Below are 24,131 nucleotides of genomic sequence, written 5' to 3'. Positions count from 1 at the left end.
ATCACTGCATTATAGACAAACAAACTACATCTTTGCTCCTATCTGTTAGATGAGAAATGGAAACCCTCTGACAGGACACTATCCTATTAATTTGGCCTAGGTCTTCTTCACTTGTATATCCTCCTTTCAGAGCTATCTGTCAGTCTTCCATAAAAAAATGCTACTACTAAATATATTCCTTTTCTGGTTTGAAAAACACGCGGAATGATTCTTTAGTTGTCAGTTCTTCTTTCAAAGTCTTTCTTAGGGTAAGAAAATTCTTATTTTAACTAGGGATAACCAGATACTAGTCTATAATAGCTGCAACAACTCTCAAAAGAGCTATACAAAAGAAAAATGCGGCTTCTACCTCCAAGAGTCGGAGTTTTCTTTTCTTATTAAGGCATCCGAAACACATAATACTACACCAAGCCAAAAGGACCAATTCTCTTCATGGAGTAGAATAGCAATTGGCTGTTACTCATTAAATTCTTACAGCAATGAGCAATGACTTGCATTCTCGTTTTGTTTCTCTTTGAATAGCAGATGAAGTTGATTTTTTTCCAAGCCTGCTTCCCATCACCAGCATTCCTGATCCTTGACCTATGTAGCTGTTAATATGCTGTACACATATGCTTGGGATCCTTAGCAATCAATGCAGTTAACCTTTCTGTTTATTCCAAGTCAGTTCCTATCTTGTTAATGAAAGTGATTTTTTTCCCTTTCTAAACATAATAATTATATCTGGTACAAAAACTATGTATAATCCATCAGTTTTTTAAATCTTTTTTTTTTTTTTGCAAGGGATTCAGGGGCCATGGGTTCTAATGTTGTAGTTGAGAAAGACTTGTCTTGTAATTCCAAAAAGTGGGCTGCTATAGCTACTTCATAAATACAGTTATTACTGCTTGTGTGTTTGGGGGGCTAGTTGTTGGATGCCACATTTTATCTTTATTCTCAAAGAAAAGTTAATTCCTTTGATTAAATGTAAGTGAAAGATTATATTTTCTGGAACTAATGATTAAAAAGTAATATACTGGGGGGACTTCCCTGGTGGCGCAGTGGTTAAGAATCTACCTGCCAATGCAGGGGACATGGGTTTGAGCCCTGGTCCGGGAAGATCCCACATGCTGCAGAGCAACTAAGCCTGTGTGCCACGACTACTGAGGCTGTGCTCTAGAGCCCACATGTCACAACTACTGAAGCCCACACGCCTAGAGCCCGTGCTGCACAACAAGAGAGGCCACTGCAATGAGAAGCCCGTGCACCAGAATGAAACCCAATGCAGCCAAAAATAAATAAATAAGTTTACAAAAAAAAAAGTAATATATTGGAAATTCTATCAAAAGATACTTTGTTACAACTACCTGTGCTCAAAGGTACTTCCCCTCCATTTCATAATTTGCCCCCATCATTTTATATGGTAATTACCTATTAACCAGCTGTATCTCTCAAAGACAGGAAGCTCCTGGAAGGTAAGGACTGTATCATAATGACTTTTATCTATAGGGCACATAGTCTGACAGATGGTGTACAGTCAATAAGTATTTCTGTTGGTGTTAGTATTATATTCAACTCAAAAGTCTAATTCTTAATTAGCCAGTTTTAGACTAACTGGCACACCCATTGCCTCAACATTTATGTCTAGTCAGATATTTTCACAATTCAGATAGGCCCAGTTTCAAATATCTACTGATTTCTACCTAAACACTGAGCATCTTTATGGAAGAGAGTAGAGACATTGCTAACTTGTGAGCTTTGAATCTCTTTGTTCTGATTCAGACTCTGCTACTATCTAGCATTAACCTTTGGCAAAACATTTTAACCATATTGGATCTCACACCCTTAGAGAGTAAAATGAGGAACTGGATTAAATAGTTTCCAAGTACCTAGCTGGGCCCAGCTCTAAAATTCCAATTAGGCCTTAACAGTAAGGGTACAACTACTATAGCAAGCTTTCGTCAACACTAGAGGGAGCTACAGCCGTGTCATCACTGGGGTGGGTTAGGAAGATTTCCAAGCCAAGCATCTTTAAATGGAAAACTGACTTTCCAGAATGAGAGAAATTAAATATTCAATGAGAGATCCATACTGTTCATACAGCAACTTCTCAGGCTCCCTGCTGTTACCTCCCTCTTACAGATGTTAAAGCACCTCACACTCCACTTGCATCAACATACCTTTTGGGCTTTAATTCTAATTTCAAAGGAACCAAGTTGGCTTGAGTCATTCCAACAGATTTCTTTCCCCATCCGTCTAGTTTTTTTCTTAATCAAATTAACAATAACAAAAAAGTAAAGTAATTAATGCTATTATTTAAAAAGCCCCAGGAAATGAGCTAGAGGAGGAGAAAGATTCATACAATGAAGCTGTGGCCTGGGAAAATAAGTAAACTGCAACTGAATTCATTAGCAGCTTGCCACTCAAACCAAATCTACAATAGCTACTTTGAAGACAAGAAAATTACTCAAAGAGAGAAAAGGTATCAAGTAAAAGAAGGAATCAACAAAGCCCTGCAAAGCCCCTTCCCCACAAGGCAGGAATGCCTGCCTAAGTGAACGCTGTCATTGCTCTGTTAGGCTCTGCAGTGAGGAGCTTGCAGCTGCTGAACAGTGATGTCATTAATTATACGCAATGAGGTCATATTAGGCATTTGGCAACAAAACTGTCAAGGGATAAGATAAGGGAATGGAGGAAGGAAGGAAAAAGAAAAAACATTTTTAAAGCTAGAGCTTATTCTGAAGTTATTATATACATACTCTCCCTCCCAGCTCCAAAAAACACCCATGGCCTTGAAAATGTATGACCTACATCATTATAGAACAAGTAAAATGAAGAATCAAAAACCTCTCCTTTGGTATCAACTTATGTTTCTCTTTGCACAGAGGCACAATGGTATGTTAACCTGATAGAGAGAGCATAAACTGTGGATGTTACAGAATGTGGTCTGTGGTAGAAAGATAAATGCAATCCTAAAGAACCCCTTTTATTTGAATTTCATAGGTTAATTTAACGCTCAGAAGCAAATCCTCAACAGTCAGAAATGGACCACCGAGCTTTTAGTACATGGGCTGTTCCTGAGTAAAAATAGATTATACAGGAACTTTGGAGAGCGACTTTGTGGGTGAAGAGAAAAATCTACTAGAACAAGACAAACTATTCTTTTTCACTTAAAAAAATGCACACTCAGTCCTCCAGAGGTAAAATACAGAGCAAGACTCACAAGGTTAAAATCAACTTATTCCTATGGATCCAAATAGTCACTATACTTGTTTCTTAAATCATCAGTTTCAAGTACTCTAAGAGATACCAACAGCCTTTTAACAAGTCAAAAAAGATTTCTCTTTTAGGACAATGAAAAACAATTTTAACAGTCCTTTCAATCAATAATCCTCATGGGAAATATGAGAAAAATATACTTTACTGTTAAAAGGAGAACCACTTATTGTCCTCCCTTATTTTAGGACACATGCCAAAGGTTTCCAATTCACTCTGCTTCATACTGACCTTCAAAATGTTTCGGCCATCAAATGATTCTCTTTCCTTGAAGGCATATTTGCCATCTGTTGTGTAGAGGTTGTACCTGCCTTCAGCTGTAAATATTCCAAAGACAATGTTAGAAGAGAAGCCTGGGTTATGTATCTGTTTTCTCTTGGACTTCTACAGGGACAACTAGCAAGATCTTCATGTACTACCTGGAAAGTGACATAATATGGAGGGAAATACATCAGGCTATGAGTCAGGAGACCCAGCATCTAGTCTCAGCTCTGTCATCAACTGATATATATTTATTCATTGAACAATGTCCAAGTACTCACTGTATATAAACTACATAACTAACCATATTCTTAGGCAGTTTATGTCTCCTCTATGGACCTCAGTTCCTCATTTACAAAGTTAGAGGTTAAGACAAGGTGATTTCCAAAGGTTCCTTGTAGTCTAAAACCCCGAGATTTTATATAAGCTGCATGCATTTCTAAATACATAAAAATATACAGAAGTTCACACATTAACTAGTCAAAAATGCTGGCAACTATGCTTTGGGTTGATTTAAGGACTTCCCCCTGAATGAGAAAAACCTCTTCAGTTGCAATCAAAGGTATCCTGACATTCTACACAGAAATTTGCAAATCTATGACCTTAGCCTCATCAAAGCTGTATTCTAACTCCTTGCATTAATTTAGCTTGCTTATCCCAAAAGATGTCCTTCAAATGCAGCAGAAAAAAGGATATCAAAGGAAAGGGATAACTGGCAAGTAAAAGCAAAACAATGTATTCTATAGCCTTTTCAAGAGAAAAACACAAGACAGAGAAGAATCCAGGGTATATAAAATTCAAAGCATCTTCAAAAATTATTTATCAGAATATTTTCTGAAATATCAACCCTTTCCTGCCCATCAACAGACACTCAAAAATATTTGTATTTCTACTTTTGAGTATATTCTTTTATTGTATGGAGATTCTTTGATTGTATGGAGATTACCATGTCAGAACTGATAAAATACATCCAAAGTGCTAACTCCATGAACATAATATATTTTAGCTAGCCCACTGGAATTATACCTGGGTAACTACAGGACTATTTTTCTAATGAGAACTATTCTCTTAATCCAAGATCCCAATCCCATGCATATTTCACAACTTAAAAATAGGTTCCTTGTTAAAAGGAGATGTGAAAATTTAAAGTAAATTCATACTAAGTAAATGTCAATAAAAAAGCAGTAATGAAATCTGAAGATTAAAATGTTTAATGACAGGTGCATAATCTATAAGTAGCACTAGCCATAAGGGGAATGTAAATCAAAGTCACAATGAGACACCACTTCACACCCCAAATGATGGCAATAATAAAAAAGTAATAACAAGTGCAGATAAAGATGTAGAGGAATTGAGACCCTCATATACTGTCGTCCCCCCTTATTCATGGTTTTGCTTTCCATGGTTTCAGTTACCCATGGTCAACCGAGGTCCAAAAATATTAAATGGAAAATTCCAGAAATAAACAATTCCTAAGTTTTGAATTGTGCACCATTTTGAGTAGCGTGATCTGTCCCACCCAGAAAGTGTCATCTCTTTGTCCAGCGTATCTCACCCTCTCTGTTATCAGATTGACTGTCAAGGTATTGCAGTGCTTGTATTCAAGTCACCCTTATTTTACTTAATAATGGCCCCAAAGGCAAGAATAATGATGCCAGCAATTCGGATATGCCAAAGAAAAGCCATAAAGTGCTTCCTTTCAGTGAAATGGTGAAAGTTCTTGACTTAATAAGGAAAGAAAAAGATCATATGCTGAGGTTTGCTAATATCTACATTAAGAACAAATCTTCTATCCGCGAAATTAGGAAGAAGGAAAAAGAGATTTGTACTAGCTTTGCTGTCACACCTCAAAAACTGCAAAAGTTACGGTCACAGTGCATGGTAAGTGCTTAGTGAAAATGGAAAAGGCACTAAATTTGTACAATAAAAAATTTTGAGAGAGACAGACAGCACTCACATACTTTTAATTACAGTATATCGTTTAATTCTTCTATTTTATTATTAGTTGTTAATCTCTTACTGCACCTAATTTATAAATTAAACTTTATCATAGGTATGTATGCATAGGAAAAATACAGAATGTGGTATGTAGTTTCAGGCATCCACTGGGGATCTTGGAACGTATCTCCCGCGGATAAGGGGGAACTACTGTACTGCTTGTGGGAATGTAAAATGGTGCAGCCACTCTGGAAAACAGTCTGGCAGTTCCTCAAAAAGTTAAACATACTGATATCATGATGCAGCAATTTCACACTTAAGTATATACCTAATAGAAATGAAAACATATGCCCACACAAAAACACATACATAAATGTTCACAGCAGCATTATTCATAATAGCCAAAAAGTGGAAACAACAGAAATGTCCATCAGCTGATGAATGGATAAATAAAATGTGTTATGTCCATACAATGGATTATTATTTGGTAATAAAAAGGAATGACATTTGATACATGCTATAACATGGATGAACCTTATAAACATTACGCTAAGTGAAAGAAGTCAGTCACAGAAGATCACACATTGCATGATTCTATTTATATGAAATATGCAAAAAAGGCAAATTCATTGGACAAAAATTAGACTGGTGGTGCCTAAGGACTGAAGAGTAAGGGAAAAATGGGGAGTCACTGCCAATAATTATGGAGTTTCTTTTTGGGGTGATGAAAATATTCTAAAATTTACTGTGGTAATGGTTACATTACTCACTATACTTTAAATAGGTGAATTATATGGTATATGAATTACATCTCACTAAAGCTGTTATATTTAAAATATATGTCAACAGGAAAGGATAACTAGACTGTGAACACAGAACATTTTCTTTCATGAAGCTCTGGTGCCAACCGAATATACATCTGGATCCACACAATTTAAAAGATACAGATTCCTATATAATTCAACTCTTTTATGTTAAGAGGTTAGTTAATAATGGGGTATGGTATAGTTGTAAGAGCTCTGAACTAAGATTTAAGGACTAGGACAGATGCAGAATGTATTACTGATAGTATCACATGTCTAATAAAATACTGCACTGTCCAAAACAGTAGCCACTAGCCACATGTGATTATTTAAATTTCTTTTTTTTTGGCCATGCCATGCTGCATACAGTATCTTAGTTCCCTGACCAGGGATCGAACCTGTGCCCCCTGCATTGTGAGCTCGAAGTCTTAACCACTGGACCTCCAGGGAAGTACTTATTTAAATTTAAATTAATTAAAAGTTCACTTTCTCAGTCTCACTAGCCAGCCATCTTCAAGTACTCAATAACCACATGTGGATAGTGGCTACCATACTGAATTTCACAGATATGGAATATTTCTATCATCATATAAAGTCCTATTGGATGGTGCTAGATACAGTGTAACTTCTGAACCAATGAATTAGAGCAGGAGTCCCCAAACTCTTTGGCACCAGGGACTGGTTTCATGGAAGACAATTTTTCCACAGACCAGGGTGGAGGGAATGGTTTAGGCAGTAATGAGACCAATGGGGAGCGGCAGATGAAGCTTCCCTTGCTTGCCCGCCACTCACCTCCTGCTTTGCGCCCTGGGGGTTGGGGACCCCTGAATTAGAGTGTACCTTATTTTTAATTAATTAATTAATTAACTTGGCTGTGCCGGGTCTTAGTTGCAGCACACAGGATCTTAGTTGCGGCATACATGAAGGATCTAGTTCCCTGACCAGGGATCGAACCCGGGCCCCCTGCATTGAGAGCACAGAGTCTTAACCGCTGGACCACCAGGGAAGTCCCTAGAGCGTACGTTAGAGTTCTGAACCTCTGTCTTTACGTGATGATGTTAAAATGTACACCACCTCAGGGGATCTAACAGTGTTTTCCAAGATTAAAACTGACTGACTGGGGTTCCCCTGGTGGCGCAGTGGTTAAGAATCCACCTGCCAATGCAGGGGACACGGGTTCAAGTCCTGGTCCGGGAAGACCCCACATGCTGTGGAGCAACTAAGCCCGTGTGCCACAACCACTGAGCCCGCGTGCCACGACTACTGAAGCCCGTGTGCCTAGAGCCCGTGCACTGCAACGAAGAGTAGCCCCCGCTCGGCACAACTAGAGAAAGCCTGCGCGCAGCAACGAAGACCCAACGCAGCCAAAAATAAATTAATTAAAATAAATAAATTTTAAAAACTGTCCAGAACAAAATAAATACCACAAACTCCTTTAAATGTTCCCATTAGATAACTTACATTATAATTTATATCAAATATTCCATAAAAAATTTTTTTTCTGGAATTCCAAATGGTCTTCTGCAATACCACTATCCAAATGAAAGAAATATATTCCATCAGAACAAGAATAAGTAGAGAGCTTCGGATTCTACTAACTACCCAGAGTCCATAGGCTTTGACTGAGTCATTTGAATGTTTTTTGATCTCAGTGCTCTGAAAGGTAAAACACTGATTTATTTAGAAAAGTCTTAAAGAAAATACAATGTAGCATCATAAAACAGTTAACACTAGAACTAAGAATTGGATTAGCTACATATCTCTTAGTCCAACAATGGCGCTAACCAAACCAAACAACTTATAGTTGAGTTCTCTGGTATATATCTGAAGAAATGAAAAGATGTACTTTGGTAAAAAGGGACACAAAAACTGTCCTAAACTATAAATCTATAAATAGTTCATGGGTTCTGATGGAGTCCTGATGTAGTCCTCTTCCAACGTAGACTTTCTAAAACCAAGGTCAGGGTCCTAACAAATATAATAAAACCTGAATATGGAGTTTTGGTGCTGGTATATTTTAAACAACAGGGCTTTGAAGAAGCAGCTGCACATAACTTGAATTTGTAGCTCCTGATCAGATAGATGCTGAATGTGTGCTAGACAGCTTTGACTTGGTGGGTGAGGATGGGAAGAAAAATAATCCTTATTAAAATGTAGATTATTATCTCAAATAAAGGGTTAAAACAGGCATTTTTATATGAAGGTTTAGATTCATGAGGGAAAAAAACATTACTCTAACACAAGGTTTTTCAACCTTGGTGCTACTGACATTTTGGGCTGAATAATTCTTTGTTATGAGGGGTTGTCCTGTGCATTGCAGAGGGTTAAGCAGAACCCCTGACCTCTACCCATTAGATGCCAGTAGCAACTCACTCCCAGCCCCCTAACTGTGACAACCAAAAATGTCTTCAGACAATCCAAATGTCCTCTGGGGGTAAAACTGCCTCTAGTTGAGAATCACTGCTCTAACATTTACCTTTACTAGTTAATCTTCTTTCTTGTTTTATAAAAAAAAGAAAAAGCTGCCATGTATTTCATGGGACATACCTACACTAAAACAATTATTCATTTTCCACCTGAAATTTACTTGGGCATCCTGTATGTTTATTTGCTATATCTGGCAACCCTATGTGCGACAGAAATAAAAGATTTGGAATGCTACAGTCCCATGCTAGATATGTCCCTGCCCCCTTCCACTGCGCTCATCAAAACAAGCTAATGGATCTAAAACAGAAGATGTAGCAGAGATTCTTTTTTTTTTTTTTTTTTTTTTTTTGCGGTACGCGGACCTCTCACTGTTGTGGCCTCTCCCTCTCCCGTTGCGGAGCACAGGCTCCGGACGCGCAGGCTCAGAGGCCCTGGCTCACGGGCCTAGCTGCTACGCGGCATGTGGGATCTTCCCGGACCGGGGCATGAACCCGTGTCCCCTGCATCGGCAGGCGGACTCTCAACCACTGCGCCACCAGGGAAGCCCAGCAGAGATTCTTTGATAGCCCATTCTCTTCAAACCCCAGGGACATCATTAGGCCTTGTTGATCACAAACTGTGCTGTGGTTCTATGAAGCACTTACCATTGGGGTCTTTCCTGAATAGAGTATTCATGACTGTAGCATGGAGTTTCACACTATTCCACTCTTTCACTATTAGTCCAGATGCCTGAAAACGTTCCAGTACTCGATCAACCAATTCCTGCAGCCTGGAGAAATTGAAGAAAGAAGTACAGAAATCTCAGTAAACTCCTGAACCCTGATTACTAATTCACATTTATGAAGCATCTACTCTGAGCCAGTCACCGTACAAGGCCCTCAAAAGAAGAGGAAGTAAATAAGGCTGCAGTCCCCACCATCATGAAGCACACAGCTTTGTGTGGACAAGACACCTGGAAACAACTGCACAACATCATGGTGAGTGTAAGGGAGTGATCAACTATACTTGGAGGGGCCAGGTTTTCACAGGAGGTTTAAGCATGGCCTTGAAGGAAGATGGAAGTTTATGATCTTGGAAATCTTACACAAGAAGCCAGGCTCAGCAGAGAGCTGTCTAAAAGAAAGTGCTTTATTGGTTCATCCAGTCACAGAACCAAAAGCTAGTTGATGTGTTTCGGCCAGGATCAAATGAGGTCTGGCATGACTCTCAGACATTTGCTCATTGGGAAGGAGCATGCACTGTGAAAATCCCAGCAGCCCTGGCCACTACATCAGTGTTCACTAAGGCAGAAGTGTAGTACCAATGAAGACAACTATAGGAAAATCCACAGGCCACATAACTGATGTCTCCAAATGGACTCCAGCTGGCTCTAAGCACTAACGGTTCTGCAGCGGGTGAGTTCTATCTTGATGATGGCTGTTCATTCCAATACCTCCACCAGAAACAATTCTTGCACAGGAAGTTTTCACTCTGTTCAGGTGTTTTGATCAACAGCTTAAAGAACTCTCTTTAACATTTCTTGTAAGGCTGGTCTAGTGGCAATGAACTCCTTCAGTTTTTGTTTGTCTGAAAAACTCTTTATCTCCCCTTCAATTCTGAAGAACTTTGCCAGTTGCGCCACTGAGAGGGGGTCATTATCCCATCGAGGATGTGGTGGAGCAGATCTTGGCCCTAGGCCTCAGAAAGCAGCCATCTTCTGTGACCACTCACTCATCTGATGGTGAAGTTCAGCCTGTGGCTTTTACACAGTGTGACCAGATGTCCAACCTGAGCCTGCAGTTCTCACTGAACATGGGTGCTGATGTGGAGGTCTGCATCAAATGACAGAGCAGTGCACCTGATGAGCGCAGGGAGCAGCCTGTTCCTTTCAACCTTTCCCTTGGCTTTTTTTGAGATTTGTGCTGCATGCTAATTGACTTCCCCACCTCAAAATCTTTCATTCGTCGCCAGTGTACTAATGAACAATAGATTTCACATTTTTTAAGATTTTACATTTTAGATGTACGTACTAGTAATACTCTTTGTGCCACATACCATTTCTTTTCCCAGATGCAAGTGGCCCTGAGAAATCTGTAGAGTTTGTGAATCTTCCACTGCTTCTTGGGCCATGGCTTGCGGTAAAACACTGTAGCCCAGTGAGCAGCTTCTCCTTGAGCAGGGCTGGATGGGTCTGTTTTATGTGAGATGTGCGCCAAACCCACCTTGCGTGGCCCATTTGTGGGAGTTTTCCTGAGGCCACAGGGCAGTCTCTCTGGTTGCAGCAGCTGAGTTGCTCAATGCCTGTCTCCACACGGATAGAACAGCCTCTGGTACCCCTACCCCCCAGTTATCTTTCACCCATTTAGACATGGTCAAAACAACCCTTTTCCGCTTGCACTCATACGCTGCAGCAAGAGGGAGTTATCTTCCCCTAGAGATTGAGTGAGAAGCACAAAGGATTCTTTTCCCTTTCATGTTTTTCAGGCTCCAAAGTTCCAAATTAATCTTCTTATAATTCTAACTTCTCTATCTTAATTGTTTTTATTTTGTCTACTAACCAAAGAATATTTAAACATGAGTAAGCTATAATTTTTTTATTTTTTGGCCACATGGCATGTGGGATCTTCATTCCCAGACCAGGGATCGATCCCGTGCCCCCTGTAGTGGAAGCATGGAGTCTTCACCACTGGACCGCCAGGGAAGTACCAAGTAAGCTATAATTAATAATAATAAAATAAATACCCATACCCTCACCACTGACCTCCAGAAACAGAACACAGGGCTGGGACTATAATGATCAGACCATGGGAAGCCACGGAAGTCTTTTAAAAGGGAATGATGTGGTCAGCTACCCATTTGTGAAGCTGACTCTGTGGCACAGTGGAAAATGCTTTAGAAGGGGAAAGAGACCAGCGGTACTGAGGTCAGTTATGTGGTACTAATAGTACTAATAGTAGAAATAATAACAAACACGATGTGTCACACACTATTCTAAGCACTTTGTATCTGTTAAATCATTTAATCTTCACGATAAATTATTATCCCTACCTTACCAATGAGGAAACTGAGGCACAGAGAAGTTATAAAACTTGACTAAAGTCACACAACTAATAAGTGATAGATTCAAAATGAGAACCCATGCAGTCTGGCTTCAGAGGACAAATTTTAAGGACCATGCTATAAAGTAGAAAGGGATGAAGATCTAAACTATGACAGGGGCAGTGAGAACCGAGACAAGGGAATGGATTCAAAAGAGCTTGTGAGAGAGAAGTTGGGGCCCTCAGATACGACAGTGTTATAGCAGAGGAAGCAGCTGAGAGCTACTCCCACGAGTTCACCTTAAATGAGCAGATGGGTCACTGACCAAGGTGGGGAGTGGTGGAGAGGGTTAATAGTGTGTATACTTTTTCACGTGTGGCACCGGATTTCAAGTGCGACATGTCCAGGAGACAGATGGAAATAACAAGCCTGAAGCTCAAGAGAAAAATCTGGGCAAAAGACACAGATCTGGGAGTTATCAGTGCAAAAAAAGTAGTTAAAAGCATGGGACAGATGCAGTCACAGGGTGAGGGGGAATCAGAGCAAGCAAGAAGAGAGCTAAGGACGGAGCCTTTATGGGACACTCGTATGTAAGGGGCAGAGAAGGAACCAGTAAGGACAATCGATAAGGATGAGGAACAAGAAAAGGAAAACTTCAGGAAGGCTGAAAAGAGAATTACAAGGGGTGTGAAAAGAGGAATAATCAGTATAGTACAATGCTATAAAAAGTAAAGTATGAAAAGGAGCAAAAAATGCTTACTTATTTCTTACAGTCAGAACATTATTAGAGATCTTTGCCAGAGCAGTTTCGCTGGCACACTGGCGAAGGAAGCCTTATTGCAGAGGACCAAGGGAGAGGCCAGACAGACGGGAAGGGGATACATGCACATAAACTCAAGAAACTTGCAAGGAAGGGAAGAAACTAATTGCCTCGGTAATTAGATATAGAATTGAAGGCAGGTTGTTTGTGTTTATTTTCAAGGAAGAGAAAGAGTTGAAAATGCTTACTGACAACAAGAAACTATCCAGCAGAGAAGGAAGATGAAACCTTAGGAAACAGAGGGGATCAACAGAACAAGATCTCAAAGGAGACAGGAAGGGCTGGTGTGGGAATGGGAATCATACAAAAGATGAGCAGAACACGTCCCTGCTCTTGAGCAGCTTACATTCTGGTGGAAGGAGACAGATAGCAAACAAATATACATATACGACATCAGGTGGTGCTAAGCACCATGAAGAAAACAAAATGGAAGAGAGGGAGGAGAAAGGGATTGAGGGTAAGTGTACTATTTTAGACATGGTGATCAGGTAAGGCTTCCCTGATAAAGTGACACTTGAGCAGAGACCTAAGGGAACAGCATTCCAGAGAAAGGGAACAGCAAATACAGTCATCTGAGGCAGCCTGCTTGTGGCATGACGGAGGAACAGTAAGAAGCCAGTGTATGGAATGAAACTGTGGGGAGAGGTGATGAGGTGGGAGAGGAAGGAGGACCAGGTCACAGGGGCTTACATAAGGTTCTTAGGCCCCTGTAATAACTTTGTCTTCTACTGAGTGAGGTGGCGAGCTTCTGGAGGGTTTTCAGCAGAAGAATGACATGATCCAACTGACATTTTAAAAGGAAAACTCTGGCTGCCGTGTGGAGGACACACAGTGGTAGAGGCAAGAACGGAAGCAGGAAGGCAGCTGAGAGGCTGTCGCAACACCCCAGCTGGTGGGCGTGGCAGCAGTGGAGGTGGTGAGGAGGGCGGTGGCTTTGCTAATATACTGCAGTCAGGAGTTGAAAGTGATTCTAAAAGAATTTTTGTCCTGAACAACTGAAAGAGTGAATATCAAAGAATACACTGCACTCCAGGTTCATGAAAAATTCTGTGGAGAGGGAAGAGCAGCAATGAAGTGGAGGCAGGCTGAAGCCAGATTGTGAAGCTTCCTGTGTGTCAGGCAGGGCTGTAGTCTTATTTGGTAGACCTAGGAAAGCAAGACGGGGTTGTAAGAAGCAAGATATGCAGGGGAAAACTAAAGCCTTGGAAGCCAGTTAAGAGAGATGCTGTGCTTCCTTGCATAGTTATCTTAATTTTTTTTCTGATTACAAAAATAATACATGTTTGTTATAGAAAAAATGGAAAATGCAGAAAACGACAAAAAGGAAAACAACCTTACCATCCATAGATAAGCACTTAATTTTGGGTTAAATAATTTTTAAGTCTTTTACTACAGATAGATAAACATCAATTTAAAAAAGACAGAATATTGGGCTTCCCTGGTGGTGCAGTGGTTGAGAGTCCACCTGCTAATGCAGGGGACACGGGTGCATGCCCCGGTCCGAGAAGATCCCATATGCTGCGGAGTGGCTGGGCCCGTGAGCCATGGCCGCTGAGCCTGCGCCTCTGGAGCCTGTGCTCCGCAACGGGAGAGGCCACAACAGTGAGAGGCCCGCGTACCGCAAAAAAAAAAAAAAAAAAAGACAATATTTTTCTATAACCTGCTTATTTCACTTAATATACCCTGAATATTTTCCCATGACATAAAATATTTTTCTCAAGTATTTAACCGAGCAATGAGAAGGGCTAACCAATAAGATATTAGTAAGGATGGAGAAAGAGGACTGATTCAAGAAAACGACTTTGTTCCTACATTCCTAAGAGAAAAATAAAATACATTCACAATGCACGTAACTCTGATTTTGCAGTTTAACTTACTTAATTGTGCATGTGGATCTCCAAGCCAAGACCTACACTATTGGGTCTAAAGTTTCTGATTAACACCATCTCATAAAGTTTAAAATATTTTAAAATATTACAACATAACTTAGGTCTAAACATAACCAAGCACTGCAAAATGCACCTCAATTTCAAATCACAATAGAATGATGCCTCTCTCCTATCAAAGAAAAAGAAGTGCAGACTTCCCTGGTGGCGCAGTGGTTAAGAATCCGCCTGCCAATGCAGGGGACACGGGTTCGATCCCTGGTCCGGGAAGATCCCACATGCTGCAGAGCAGCTAAGCCCGTGAGCCACAACTACTGAGCCTGCACTCTAGAGCCCATGAGCCACAACTACTGAAGCCCGTGCACCTAGAGCCCATGCTCTGCAACAAGAGAAGCCACGGCAATGAGAAGCCCGCGCACCACAACAAAGAGTGGCCCCTGCTCGCTGCAACTAGAGAAAGCCCGCACACAGCAACAAAGACCCAACACAGCCAAAAATAAATAAATAAGTAAATAAATAAAAAATAAAAGTAAGAAAAAGAAGTGGACAGGGAGCTCAGCTGTAGAGAAACGGAGCATGTAATACTACAGGAAGGAAATTAAATTGACTAAATGAAAGAGTCCAGTTTCCAGCTTTGTCTTTCTGGCAAATTAAGATTTCTCCCTCAGAACTCTGAAGAGATTAAAGTCCTTTAAAATGTTCTAGTCTAACCTGCTCACTTTACACAAAAGGAAACGAAGCACAGACAGGCTGAGTTGCTCAGTCAGGGCAGAGGGATGGGAATCTAAGTCTCCTGGCAGCCAGTTCTGCTCTGCTATCAATTTATTGTGCACTTCCACGAAGCCAGCTCTTCATGTTATTCACCGCCTTACCCTGGCACCCAAGTTAATACCTAATTGACATATCATCAGTGCTCAGTGAATAGCTGTTGCAGGTATGTATGCATGAATTCATAAATGACAAATCTTTGGGGTTCTATTAAGACAACTTAAGGGTGCTTAGAAACAATCACTAAATTTCAGGCTGCTGTCATGGATACTACATCTGACAATATGTCAGTATATTTCTAACATTATAGTCTTTGAATTCTTACTTCACTGATCCTTCCCCGGTTGACTATGAATGAGTCACAAAGCTTCTCTATACCTTTGCATCCTCATAAGTGAATTAAAAATAATATAGGGTTGCTATGAGAAAAATAATAAATTACTCTTAAGCAGCTTTATCATTTAGATAGTGCTTTGTGTTTGAAAACAGAAGCCAATTATTAATGCCTTGAATCTGAGCTCTTAGTTTAAAGGCCTGTAAGTGCTACAAAGCTCAAGCATTCCAGAGCCATCTTTATGGATGTGGAGTTGTACTGCAGAATGATCACTGACTCCCTAGAAAGTGCAAATTCCAGATTTTTCTTTGATTTTTTCCCCCAAATTTAATTCAGCTCTATCCAATTAACATTTCTTGAGTTCTTACTGTATACAGGCACCATGCTAGTCACTAAAAGAATTTAAAACTAAGCAAACATAGCTCTTGTCATTAAGAAGCTTACAATCTATTAAAATAACTATAAAGAGGACTTTGGTAATGACACAAGGAATACAAGGTGCTTTGGTAATTTAAATGTGGAAGACGTTACAGCTGGGTTGAGACCAGAATAGGTTACCAAGAGGATGGGCTTAGGACAGGAAGCTAACTGTACTCAATTCATCTTTGTAAATCAGCTGAAAAAATAAATGACTTAAGTAAACAAACATTCACTGAACATCAACTATGAGTCATGAATTATAAAAGCCACTGGATACACAACGCTGAATAAGACACTCCCTGCCCCCAAGAATCTTAAAGTCTACTTGAGAAAAAAGAAGGAAAGATAGCAAGAAGGAATGACAGCACTTGGACAAAAAGAGATGAGGAGTAACATGAAAGAAATTTTAGTCACAAGAAACAACATTAACAAAGACACAAAGGATCATCAAGCAGTGAAGCGGGCTAGGGCTTGGGGCAAGTCCAAGATAAGTGGAAGATCAAGTTGAAATATTGTTGGTTTCATCCTGGAAGATACTGACTGCTAGACTGAGGAATACGAACTAATTCAAAGGATGATGTGAAATGATGGGAGATTTTTAAGCAAGGGGAAGTCCTACTGTATATAAGCTATGGCTTAGAAAGGCTGATGTAGGAGTAGATCATAGGATCTATAGACACTGACATAAAAGTAATGTCTAGGTTATGTTTTATGAAAAGAACAAACTATAGAACAATATGAATAATGTGATCCAGTTTGTATAAAACAATATGCACGGACAGTGACTCTCAGCAGTATTTGCTCTGCTTACAATCTATTGGGGAGGAACACAGGGAGAGTCAGAGCAGGGGGAAAGGGAGCCATTTAATTTTCACTTTACCCATCTGGAAGGCTTTAATTTTATGAGAGAAAACAATATATAAAGAAGCAGCTCAGCTATGAAAGGAAGAAGGCTAACTGGAAGATGGTGCAGTGATGTTGAGCTGCACAGTTGTAGACTCTAACTACATCTCTCTCATCTTCCTTTCACCAAACTTCTCAAAAGAGTGGTCTGTCTCCAATTATTCTTAATCTCCTCTTTTTTTTTTTTCTTTTTTTTTTTTTTGCTGTACTTGGGCCTCTCACTGTTGTGGCCTCTCCCGTTGTGGAGCACAAGCTCCGGACACGCAGGCTCAGCGGCCATGGCTCACAGGCCCAGCCGCTCTGTGGCATGTGGGATCTTCCCAGACCGGGGCACGAACCCATGTCCCCTGCATCGGCAGGCGGACTCTCAACCACTGCACCACCAGGGAAGCCCCTTAATCTCCTCTTTTTGCCCCACTATGAGCATACGCTTTACAGTCAAACACAGCTAGGTCAAACCATAATTCTACCACTTACATGTACATACTGATTACTACTGACCTTCATGTGACAAAGTATATCAAGTGTATCTGAAAAACTGTAACACGTGCCTGCTTTACGAACATTGTTTTTATTTTTAAAAAATCTTACAGATAAGCTAAAAGAAAAAAAATTACTTATTATCCAAAAATAACCACTGATAAGATGATTATATATTCAGACTAACTGGTTTATTTCTCTCTTGCTCTCTCTTCCCACTTTTGAGGGGAAAAAAGTAAATGTATATTTACAAATTGTTCTGTAATCTGTTTTTATCACATAATACTCTATATAGTAAATAAGACAAAACCCCTGCCTCCAAGAATCTTAGAGTCTATTTGAGAAAAAGAAGGATAACAAGAAGGAAAGACAGCATTTGGACACGAAAAAGTTATTTCACTTTTGTTCTTTAAAGATTTTTTTCTGGGTAAACAATTCCAGCTTGACAGTTATTTTCTCTAGAAAACAGTCCGCTGTCTTTTGGCTTCTGTTGTTGATATTGAGAAGTCCATTGTCTAGATAACTGTCAATCCTTTGTAGGTGACTTCTTTTAAATTCTTTATCTTCAGTGTTCTGCACTTCCATCCTGATTTATCTTGATACGGATTTCTTTTTATTTATTCTGCTTGTATTTATTCTTTTTTCTCTTATCTTTGCTACTGCCTCAATCCAAGCCCCTCTAATCTCTTCACATGGACATCTCATGTGACCCTACCTCTCCTTCATTATGTCTCATCCATATGTGGAATTTGCTAGGCTTTTTCCTGCCACAGGGCTTTTGCTCTGCATTTTTTTTTGCCTAGAATTTCCCACCACCCCTTTGCCTGAAAAATCCCACTCCTCCAGACCTCAATTCAGTATCAATTCCTCCAAGAGGCTTTCCTTACCCTGCCCTCCCACAGTCTAAACTGCCATATTTTCTGTCTTTAAAAGAGCACCATTTTCCCCCTGCTTCACCTTTATCACACTTTGCAATGATATATTTACGTGTTGTTAACATCTGTTTTCTCCATTAGTCTGTAAATTACATGGGGGCAATAACTGTGTCTGGCTTTACTGACCATTCTTGCTTTTTTTTCCTTTGGCCCTGCGGAGAGGCATGTGGAATCTTAGTTCCCCAACCAGGGATCGAACCCGAGCCCCCTGCAGTAGAAGCGCAGAGTCTTAACCACTGGACCACCTTTACTGACCATTCTATATTCACAGCTAGCACAGTGTCTGGCACACAGTGGGCATTTAATAAAGTTTTGTTGAATAAACAAATGACCAATGAAAATCAACATTCCTTTTACATGGCATATAACACTGCCTCTAGATCTGTACTTAGTATTTATTCCCTTTTCCTAGCATGCTACTCCCTCAGCCTGCAAACTCCTTATTCAGTAAAGAAACCTGCTTTCTGAAGCCTTCCTTTACAAAATTTGCCCACACATGGGCAGAGTTTTGCTGCTCATTTATGTACCACTAGAATCTCAATCACAGTCCTCAACCTAGTGTATTCTAGTTACCAACATCTGCCTCCTCCATAAGAAAGAAGCCCTAGGGTCTACTGCATCTCACATCCTGGGCATTTGAAAAATGCCTGAGGGAAAAGGGGACTGGAAATGCCCTGCAGGGTGGAATAATTGATGGTGTCAGGTCTTTGAGGAGATAAGAAGGAATGGGGTCCCAGAATAAGTGAAGGGATTAGCCTCATCAGAGTTAATGTATGCAATTCTTCAGAAAGAGAGTGAAATTGAGTGGGGTGGGTGTGATGAAAACAGGTAGACTGTGAGGGAAAAAGGAAGGAAGTTGACTTGGCTTCATGTTCTCAGTATAATGTGAGGAAGCTATTCTTCTAAAGTGGCAAGAGTGGAGGCCTGTGACAGTAAGAAACAGAACAGAATAGCCACTGTGTTCAATGCTTAAGTCTTAGCAACAGCTGACTACTAAGTAATTTGAATGCAAATTCCCTACACAGTCAGGTTTTACAAAATCCAAGGATCTATCAATAAGTGTAGCTACACTGTCCCAGCTCTGTTTCCAGAGGAAAAATTTGATCTAAGTGGTTCCATTTTTTAAAGGTCAGGCACTTCACAGTCAAGCATTTTAAGGGAATCTTTCATCTAAAATATATGAAATCATACGAAGAAAGTTGACTGTGTTTTTATTATAAATTTATTATTATAACATGGCCTCTCCTCCATGCCTCTGCATTGAGCAGTGTCTCTTCACATAAAGAAACACAAATGACTGAATGTGCCTTAAAAATTGGGCCATGTCTTACTCATTTCTGTATCAATTTACATGGTCTTTCAAAATACCTTGCACAAAGGAGGCATTCAAATAGTTTTAATATTGAATTAAACAAGAGGTGTATAAGTCCCTTAGACACTGCGATTTGGGGAGGGGACTTTACAAAACTTGGTTTTTTGTTTGTTTGTTTTTTAGGCTGCACCAAATGGCTTGCAGGATCTTAGTTCCTCGACCAGGGATTGAACCTGGGCCCATGGCAGTGAAAGTGCAGAGTCCTAACCACTGGACCACCAGGGAATTTCCAGTAATGATATTAAGACACTTTTTTTCTCCAGTTTTATTGAGATATAATTGACATACATCACACACACAAAAACTGATTCTATATCTTTTTTTTCCTCCCTTACACTCAAAATTCACTTCCACTGGAATTGATAGAAGATAACTGAGATCATCAATTCAAATTGAGATAAGAGAAACCTTCCAAGAGATCCTCTAGGAAAGCAAATCAATTTGGGGGCCGGCCCAGAGACACAGATTTTCCCTAGAGGGTTTTTTGTTCAGTGTGAGTTCTGTTCTACCCTGCCCTAATGAAAAGACCACACAAAAACAAACTTCCAATTCAAGTTGCGCTCCTCTGCTCACCAAAGGCCTTGCACAGACTAATAAATGGTACTAATATTGCAAAGGGCTCTGGATGCCTAGGCGAGCCTCAAAAATAGCCTGGGTTGCAGACTGAGAATTCCAAGTAGGGATCGAGGTGTGGTAATAACAAAAATTAAAAATAGCAAACATTTTTAATGTATGTTTTGATGATGTCAGTATGTGCCAAGCACTGATCTAAGCATTTTATGTATATTAATTTAATTCTAATAATCCTATGAAGTTTGTACAGTTATGATCCCTATTCTGCCCTGGTATTCACTAGATCTGCATTATGTCACTTTTGAAACTGCCATCCTAATATGCCATCCTTCCTGCCTCCTATTATCCTGGAAAACATGAAGGAGGCACTGAGTTCCATAAAAACTAGATTGCTACTATCAATATCTACCATCCAAGTAATTCAATAATTATCAAACTAAAAGTCTGATACTTTTTCCTACAACAAATTCCTCTTGCAAGATATTAACTTACTATTTCAGAAAAAGAAAGAATTTACACACTCCTTACAATAATAAGACCTCAAAGAAAATGAATCAAAACTACCTGAACTTCCAGGGATTCTTCTAGGCACCTCACAATTAAAACAAAGAAGTATTCCAGAAACATACCTGTTGGAGCCATCTTTCATATGGACTTTGGCGTAAAGAACATCCACCATGCCAGGATCATCATTCATGTATTCTATCCCCGCCATCTCTACTTCCAGGGGTTTGCCCCCAGAAATGTCACTGCAAAGGAAAACACATTAGATTTTTTATAACTGTTTAAGTTAAGAGGGCTATTATATTTTGAAACATGGTTAATATACATAGTCAAATATTACAAAAATGAAGTTGTTGAGGGTTTTTTTTAACTAACATGATTTAACCGTCCTTCTAATTTCAAAATAGATACATGTTTAATGAACACAAACTAGAACCACAAGTATTTCCAAAGTCACACTATATTTATCCCAATACCAGTTTATTAGCATGTCTAAGAAATGTCTCAGAAAAGGCCAAGTGATGACAGTTCTGATTGATGAAGACATTTACTACATTGCCCATCTCTCCGGTTTTACCTTATTATTTCTACAAATTGCAGACAGTATTCCACTCATATAACAACAGTGAAGGTGCAAACTGGTATCACATCTCTAAGAGCAATTTGGCAATACTTATAAAAAGCCTTCAAGAATAGAAAAACTTTGCCCAAGCAATTCAATTTCTAGGAGCCAAACCCAAGGAAATAATTATAAATTCAGGTACATATCCAACCACAGCCAATAAAGGAAAGTTCTTTCAGAAGAATTCCAACTGATAGATGTAGAGGTAATGATGGAATTAGAATATCACCATTTTGCAACTCCTGATGAAATATTTAATCAATTCCATTATTCGTGCAAAAGATGGGGATAAAAAATTTAATATATATACATATTTATATGCTTGTACATACATAAAATCTCTGAAAGGATATAATACAAAGAAACTGCTAAAATCTGTTGCCTTCAGAGAGGAGATCAGGGTGCTTGGTGGGATACAGTAGGCAGGAAACTCTTCACTGCATATCCTTTGTACTTTAAAATTTTTGAACCATGTAAATGTATTATTCATTAAAAAGTTAAAATAAAAAAATATATGCAAAAGAAGCCAAACGCAGAAGTGTATATACTGAATGATTCTATTTATATGACATTAGAGAATAAGTACATTTAATCTGTGGTAACAGAAATCAGAACAGCAGTTACTTTTGGGAGAAGTGAATTTACTGGAAAAGAGCATGAAGGAATTTCCTAGGGTGATGGCAATGTTCTACATTTTGATTTGGGTGAAGTTACATGGGTGTACACATTTATCAAAATTCATCAACTACACTTAACATCTGTGCATTTTACTGTAAGTAAATTACACCTCAAAGGAAAAAAATACATATGTGCAAACCAAAAAGCGTGGGAGTACATGCCCCAAAATGTTAATAGTAATTATCTTCAGGTAATATTACAAGTCATATCTTGTTTATCTGCAATTTTTTTTTTTGGACGCACTGCTCGCCTTGCGGGATCTTAGTTCCCCGACAAGGGACCGAAACTGTGCTCTTGGCGGTGAAAGCGTGGAGTCCTAACGATTGGACAGCCAGGGAATTCCTGTTTATCTGCAATTTTTAGCTTTTCTAAAGTTAACATGTATTTCTTTTATGTTAAGTAAAACCCACCATCCTGCTTTCTTCCCAGGCCCCTTAAACAGACTTATGCTTCAACTAGCAAAGGCTTTGCTGTGACAACATGAAACCCAGCTAAAAATCAGCTCACCAAACAGCCTTCTCCAAGCCCCATGAGGCCAGGGACCCTATCCATCTTTTCTACTCCTATATCCCCAGCACCTGGGACAGTGCCTTATATAAAATGGGTACTCCATAAATCTCTGATAAACATTGATGGATGTACCACTATAAAGGGAGAAGATGTCCTGAACAATTTTGAGAATGTGGACACACGCCTATATTGTCATTGAATAAAATGTGGTACTGGCTCAAAGACAACAGACTGTTAGGATTAATCAAAAAATAATTCCAAATAAGGCAAAACAAAAAAGTTTTCTTGATATTTAATTGAGGCCCAGGGAGATCCTTTTATAGCCTAGGAATCCTAATGGTAAAAGATTCCCTTAAGGGCTTCCCTGGTGGCGCACTGGTTGAGAGTCCACCTGCCAATACAGGGGACATGGGTTCATGCCCCGGTCTGGGAAGATCCCATTTGCCGCGGAGCGGCTGGGCCCGTGAGCCATGGCTGCTGAGCCTGCGCGTCCGGAGCCTGTGCTCCGCAACGGGAGAGGCCACAACAGTAAGAGGCCCGCGTACTGCAAAAAAAAAAAAAAAAGATTCCCTTAAAACACCAAGGCCGTTATTATTGCACAAGACCAGAATTTTTTAAGAAACTAAATAACTCAACTATTTTAGACAGGTACTTTAATGAGAAAAATTATGACCCTGATCATAAGTATCCCTACAACCACCTCCAATAAGTGGGATATTCCAAAACACAAGTCAAGCTCTGAATTATTATCTGATTGAAGTCTTTAGCTTCAATCAACAATACAAACTTCCCTGGTGGAGCAGCGGTTAAGAATCTGCCTGCCAATACAGGTGACATGGGCTCGAGCCGTTCCAGGAAGATCTCACATGCCGCGGAGCAACTAAGCCCATGTGCCACAACTACTGAGCCCATGTGCCACAACTACTGAAGCCCATGCGCCTAGAGTCTGTGCTCTGCAACAAGAGAAGCCACCGCAATGAGAAGCCCGTGGACCGCAACCAAAAACAGCCCCCATGTGCCGCAACTAAAGAAAGCCTGCGCGCAGCAACGAAGACCCAATGCAGAAATAAATAAATAAATAGATAGATAGATAGTCAGCCAATACAGTGTATCTCCATTTCTAGTTATAGTCAAAGAATTCAATATGAAAGACTGCCATTAAATCCTATCAAAGGGCAGTCAACAAAACTTTTGGAAAAAAAAAATTTAATACTAAATGTACATTCTTCTATGTTTTTTCAGCTCTAACCTTGAATAGTTAGATCACCAGAAAGCACCATACTGGTTTAGTTTCCCACTAAAATGTTTTTACTGGGTTATATTTAATGTTACACTCTCAATTTCCAGGGGTCAATACAAGAAAGAGCAACGTGAACAATGTTTTTATATCTTCTGCCAAACTCCTGTTGAAGACACAGCTCATCATCACCTGGGTTCTTTATGTTAAGATTTATACAACTTTTTCTTGGGTTGAGAACCAGAAAAGAATTCTCTCCTGAAAAATGTTCCTTTTTATCAGATAAGAATTATAATAATTGGTGTTTTCCTTTCTGGGATTTAGTTCAAGTGTATATATATGTGTGTGTGTGTGTGTGTGTGTGTGTGTGTGTGTGTGTGTGTGTGT

At 39.7% G+C, this 24,131-nt stretch overlaps 1 protein-coding gene across 6 annotated transcripts in view; it reads right to left on the bottom strand.

The window, feature by feature from the left end:
• The window catches only part of ASCC1 (activating signal cointegrator 1 complex subunit 1), a 100,259-nt gene that overhangs the window by 23,326 nt on the left and 52,802 nt on the right, over positions 1 to 24,131 (bottom strand). For 5 of the 6 annotated variants that reach the window (XR_003437886.1, XM_027129951.1, XM_027129952.1 and 2 more), the window contains exons 7-9: positions 20,823 to 20,942; positions 9,329 to 9,453; positions 3,487 to 3,572 (exon numbers count right to left, since the gene is read on the bottom strand). Coding sequence is in view for 5 of the 6 variants with exons in the window: in XM_027129951.1 (XP_026985752.1) it covers positions 3,487 to 3,572; positions 9,329 to 9,453; positions 20,823 to 20,942 (331 nt within the window). In the remaining variant the exon portion in view is untranslated. The remainder of the gene's footprint in view (positions 1 to 3,486; positions 3,573 to 9,328; positions 9,454 to 20,822; positions 20,943 to 24,131) is intronic. The other variant, XM_027129953.1, reaches the window with a different exon arrangement.

This window comes from Aethalodelphis obliquidens, unplaced genomic scaffold (assembly GCF_003676395.1).
Source record: "Aethalodelphis obliquidens isolate GAN/ISIS:26980383/991018 unplaced genomic scaffold, ASM367639v1 scaffold37, whole genome shotgun sequence".
NCBI lineage: Eukaryota > Metazoa > Chordata > Mammalia > Artiodactyla > Delphinidae > Aethalodelphis > Aethalodelphis obliquidens.
The sequence above is the reverse complement of the archived record's forward strand: the minus strand, read 5'-3'. Positions and strand labels throughout refer to the sequence as shown.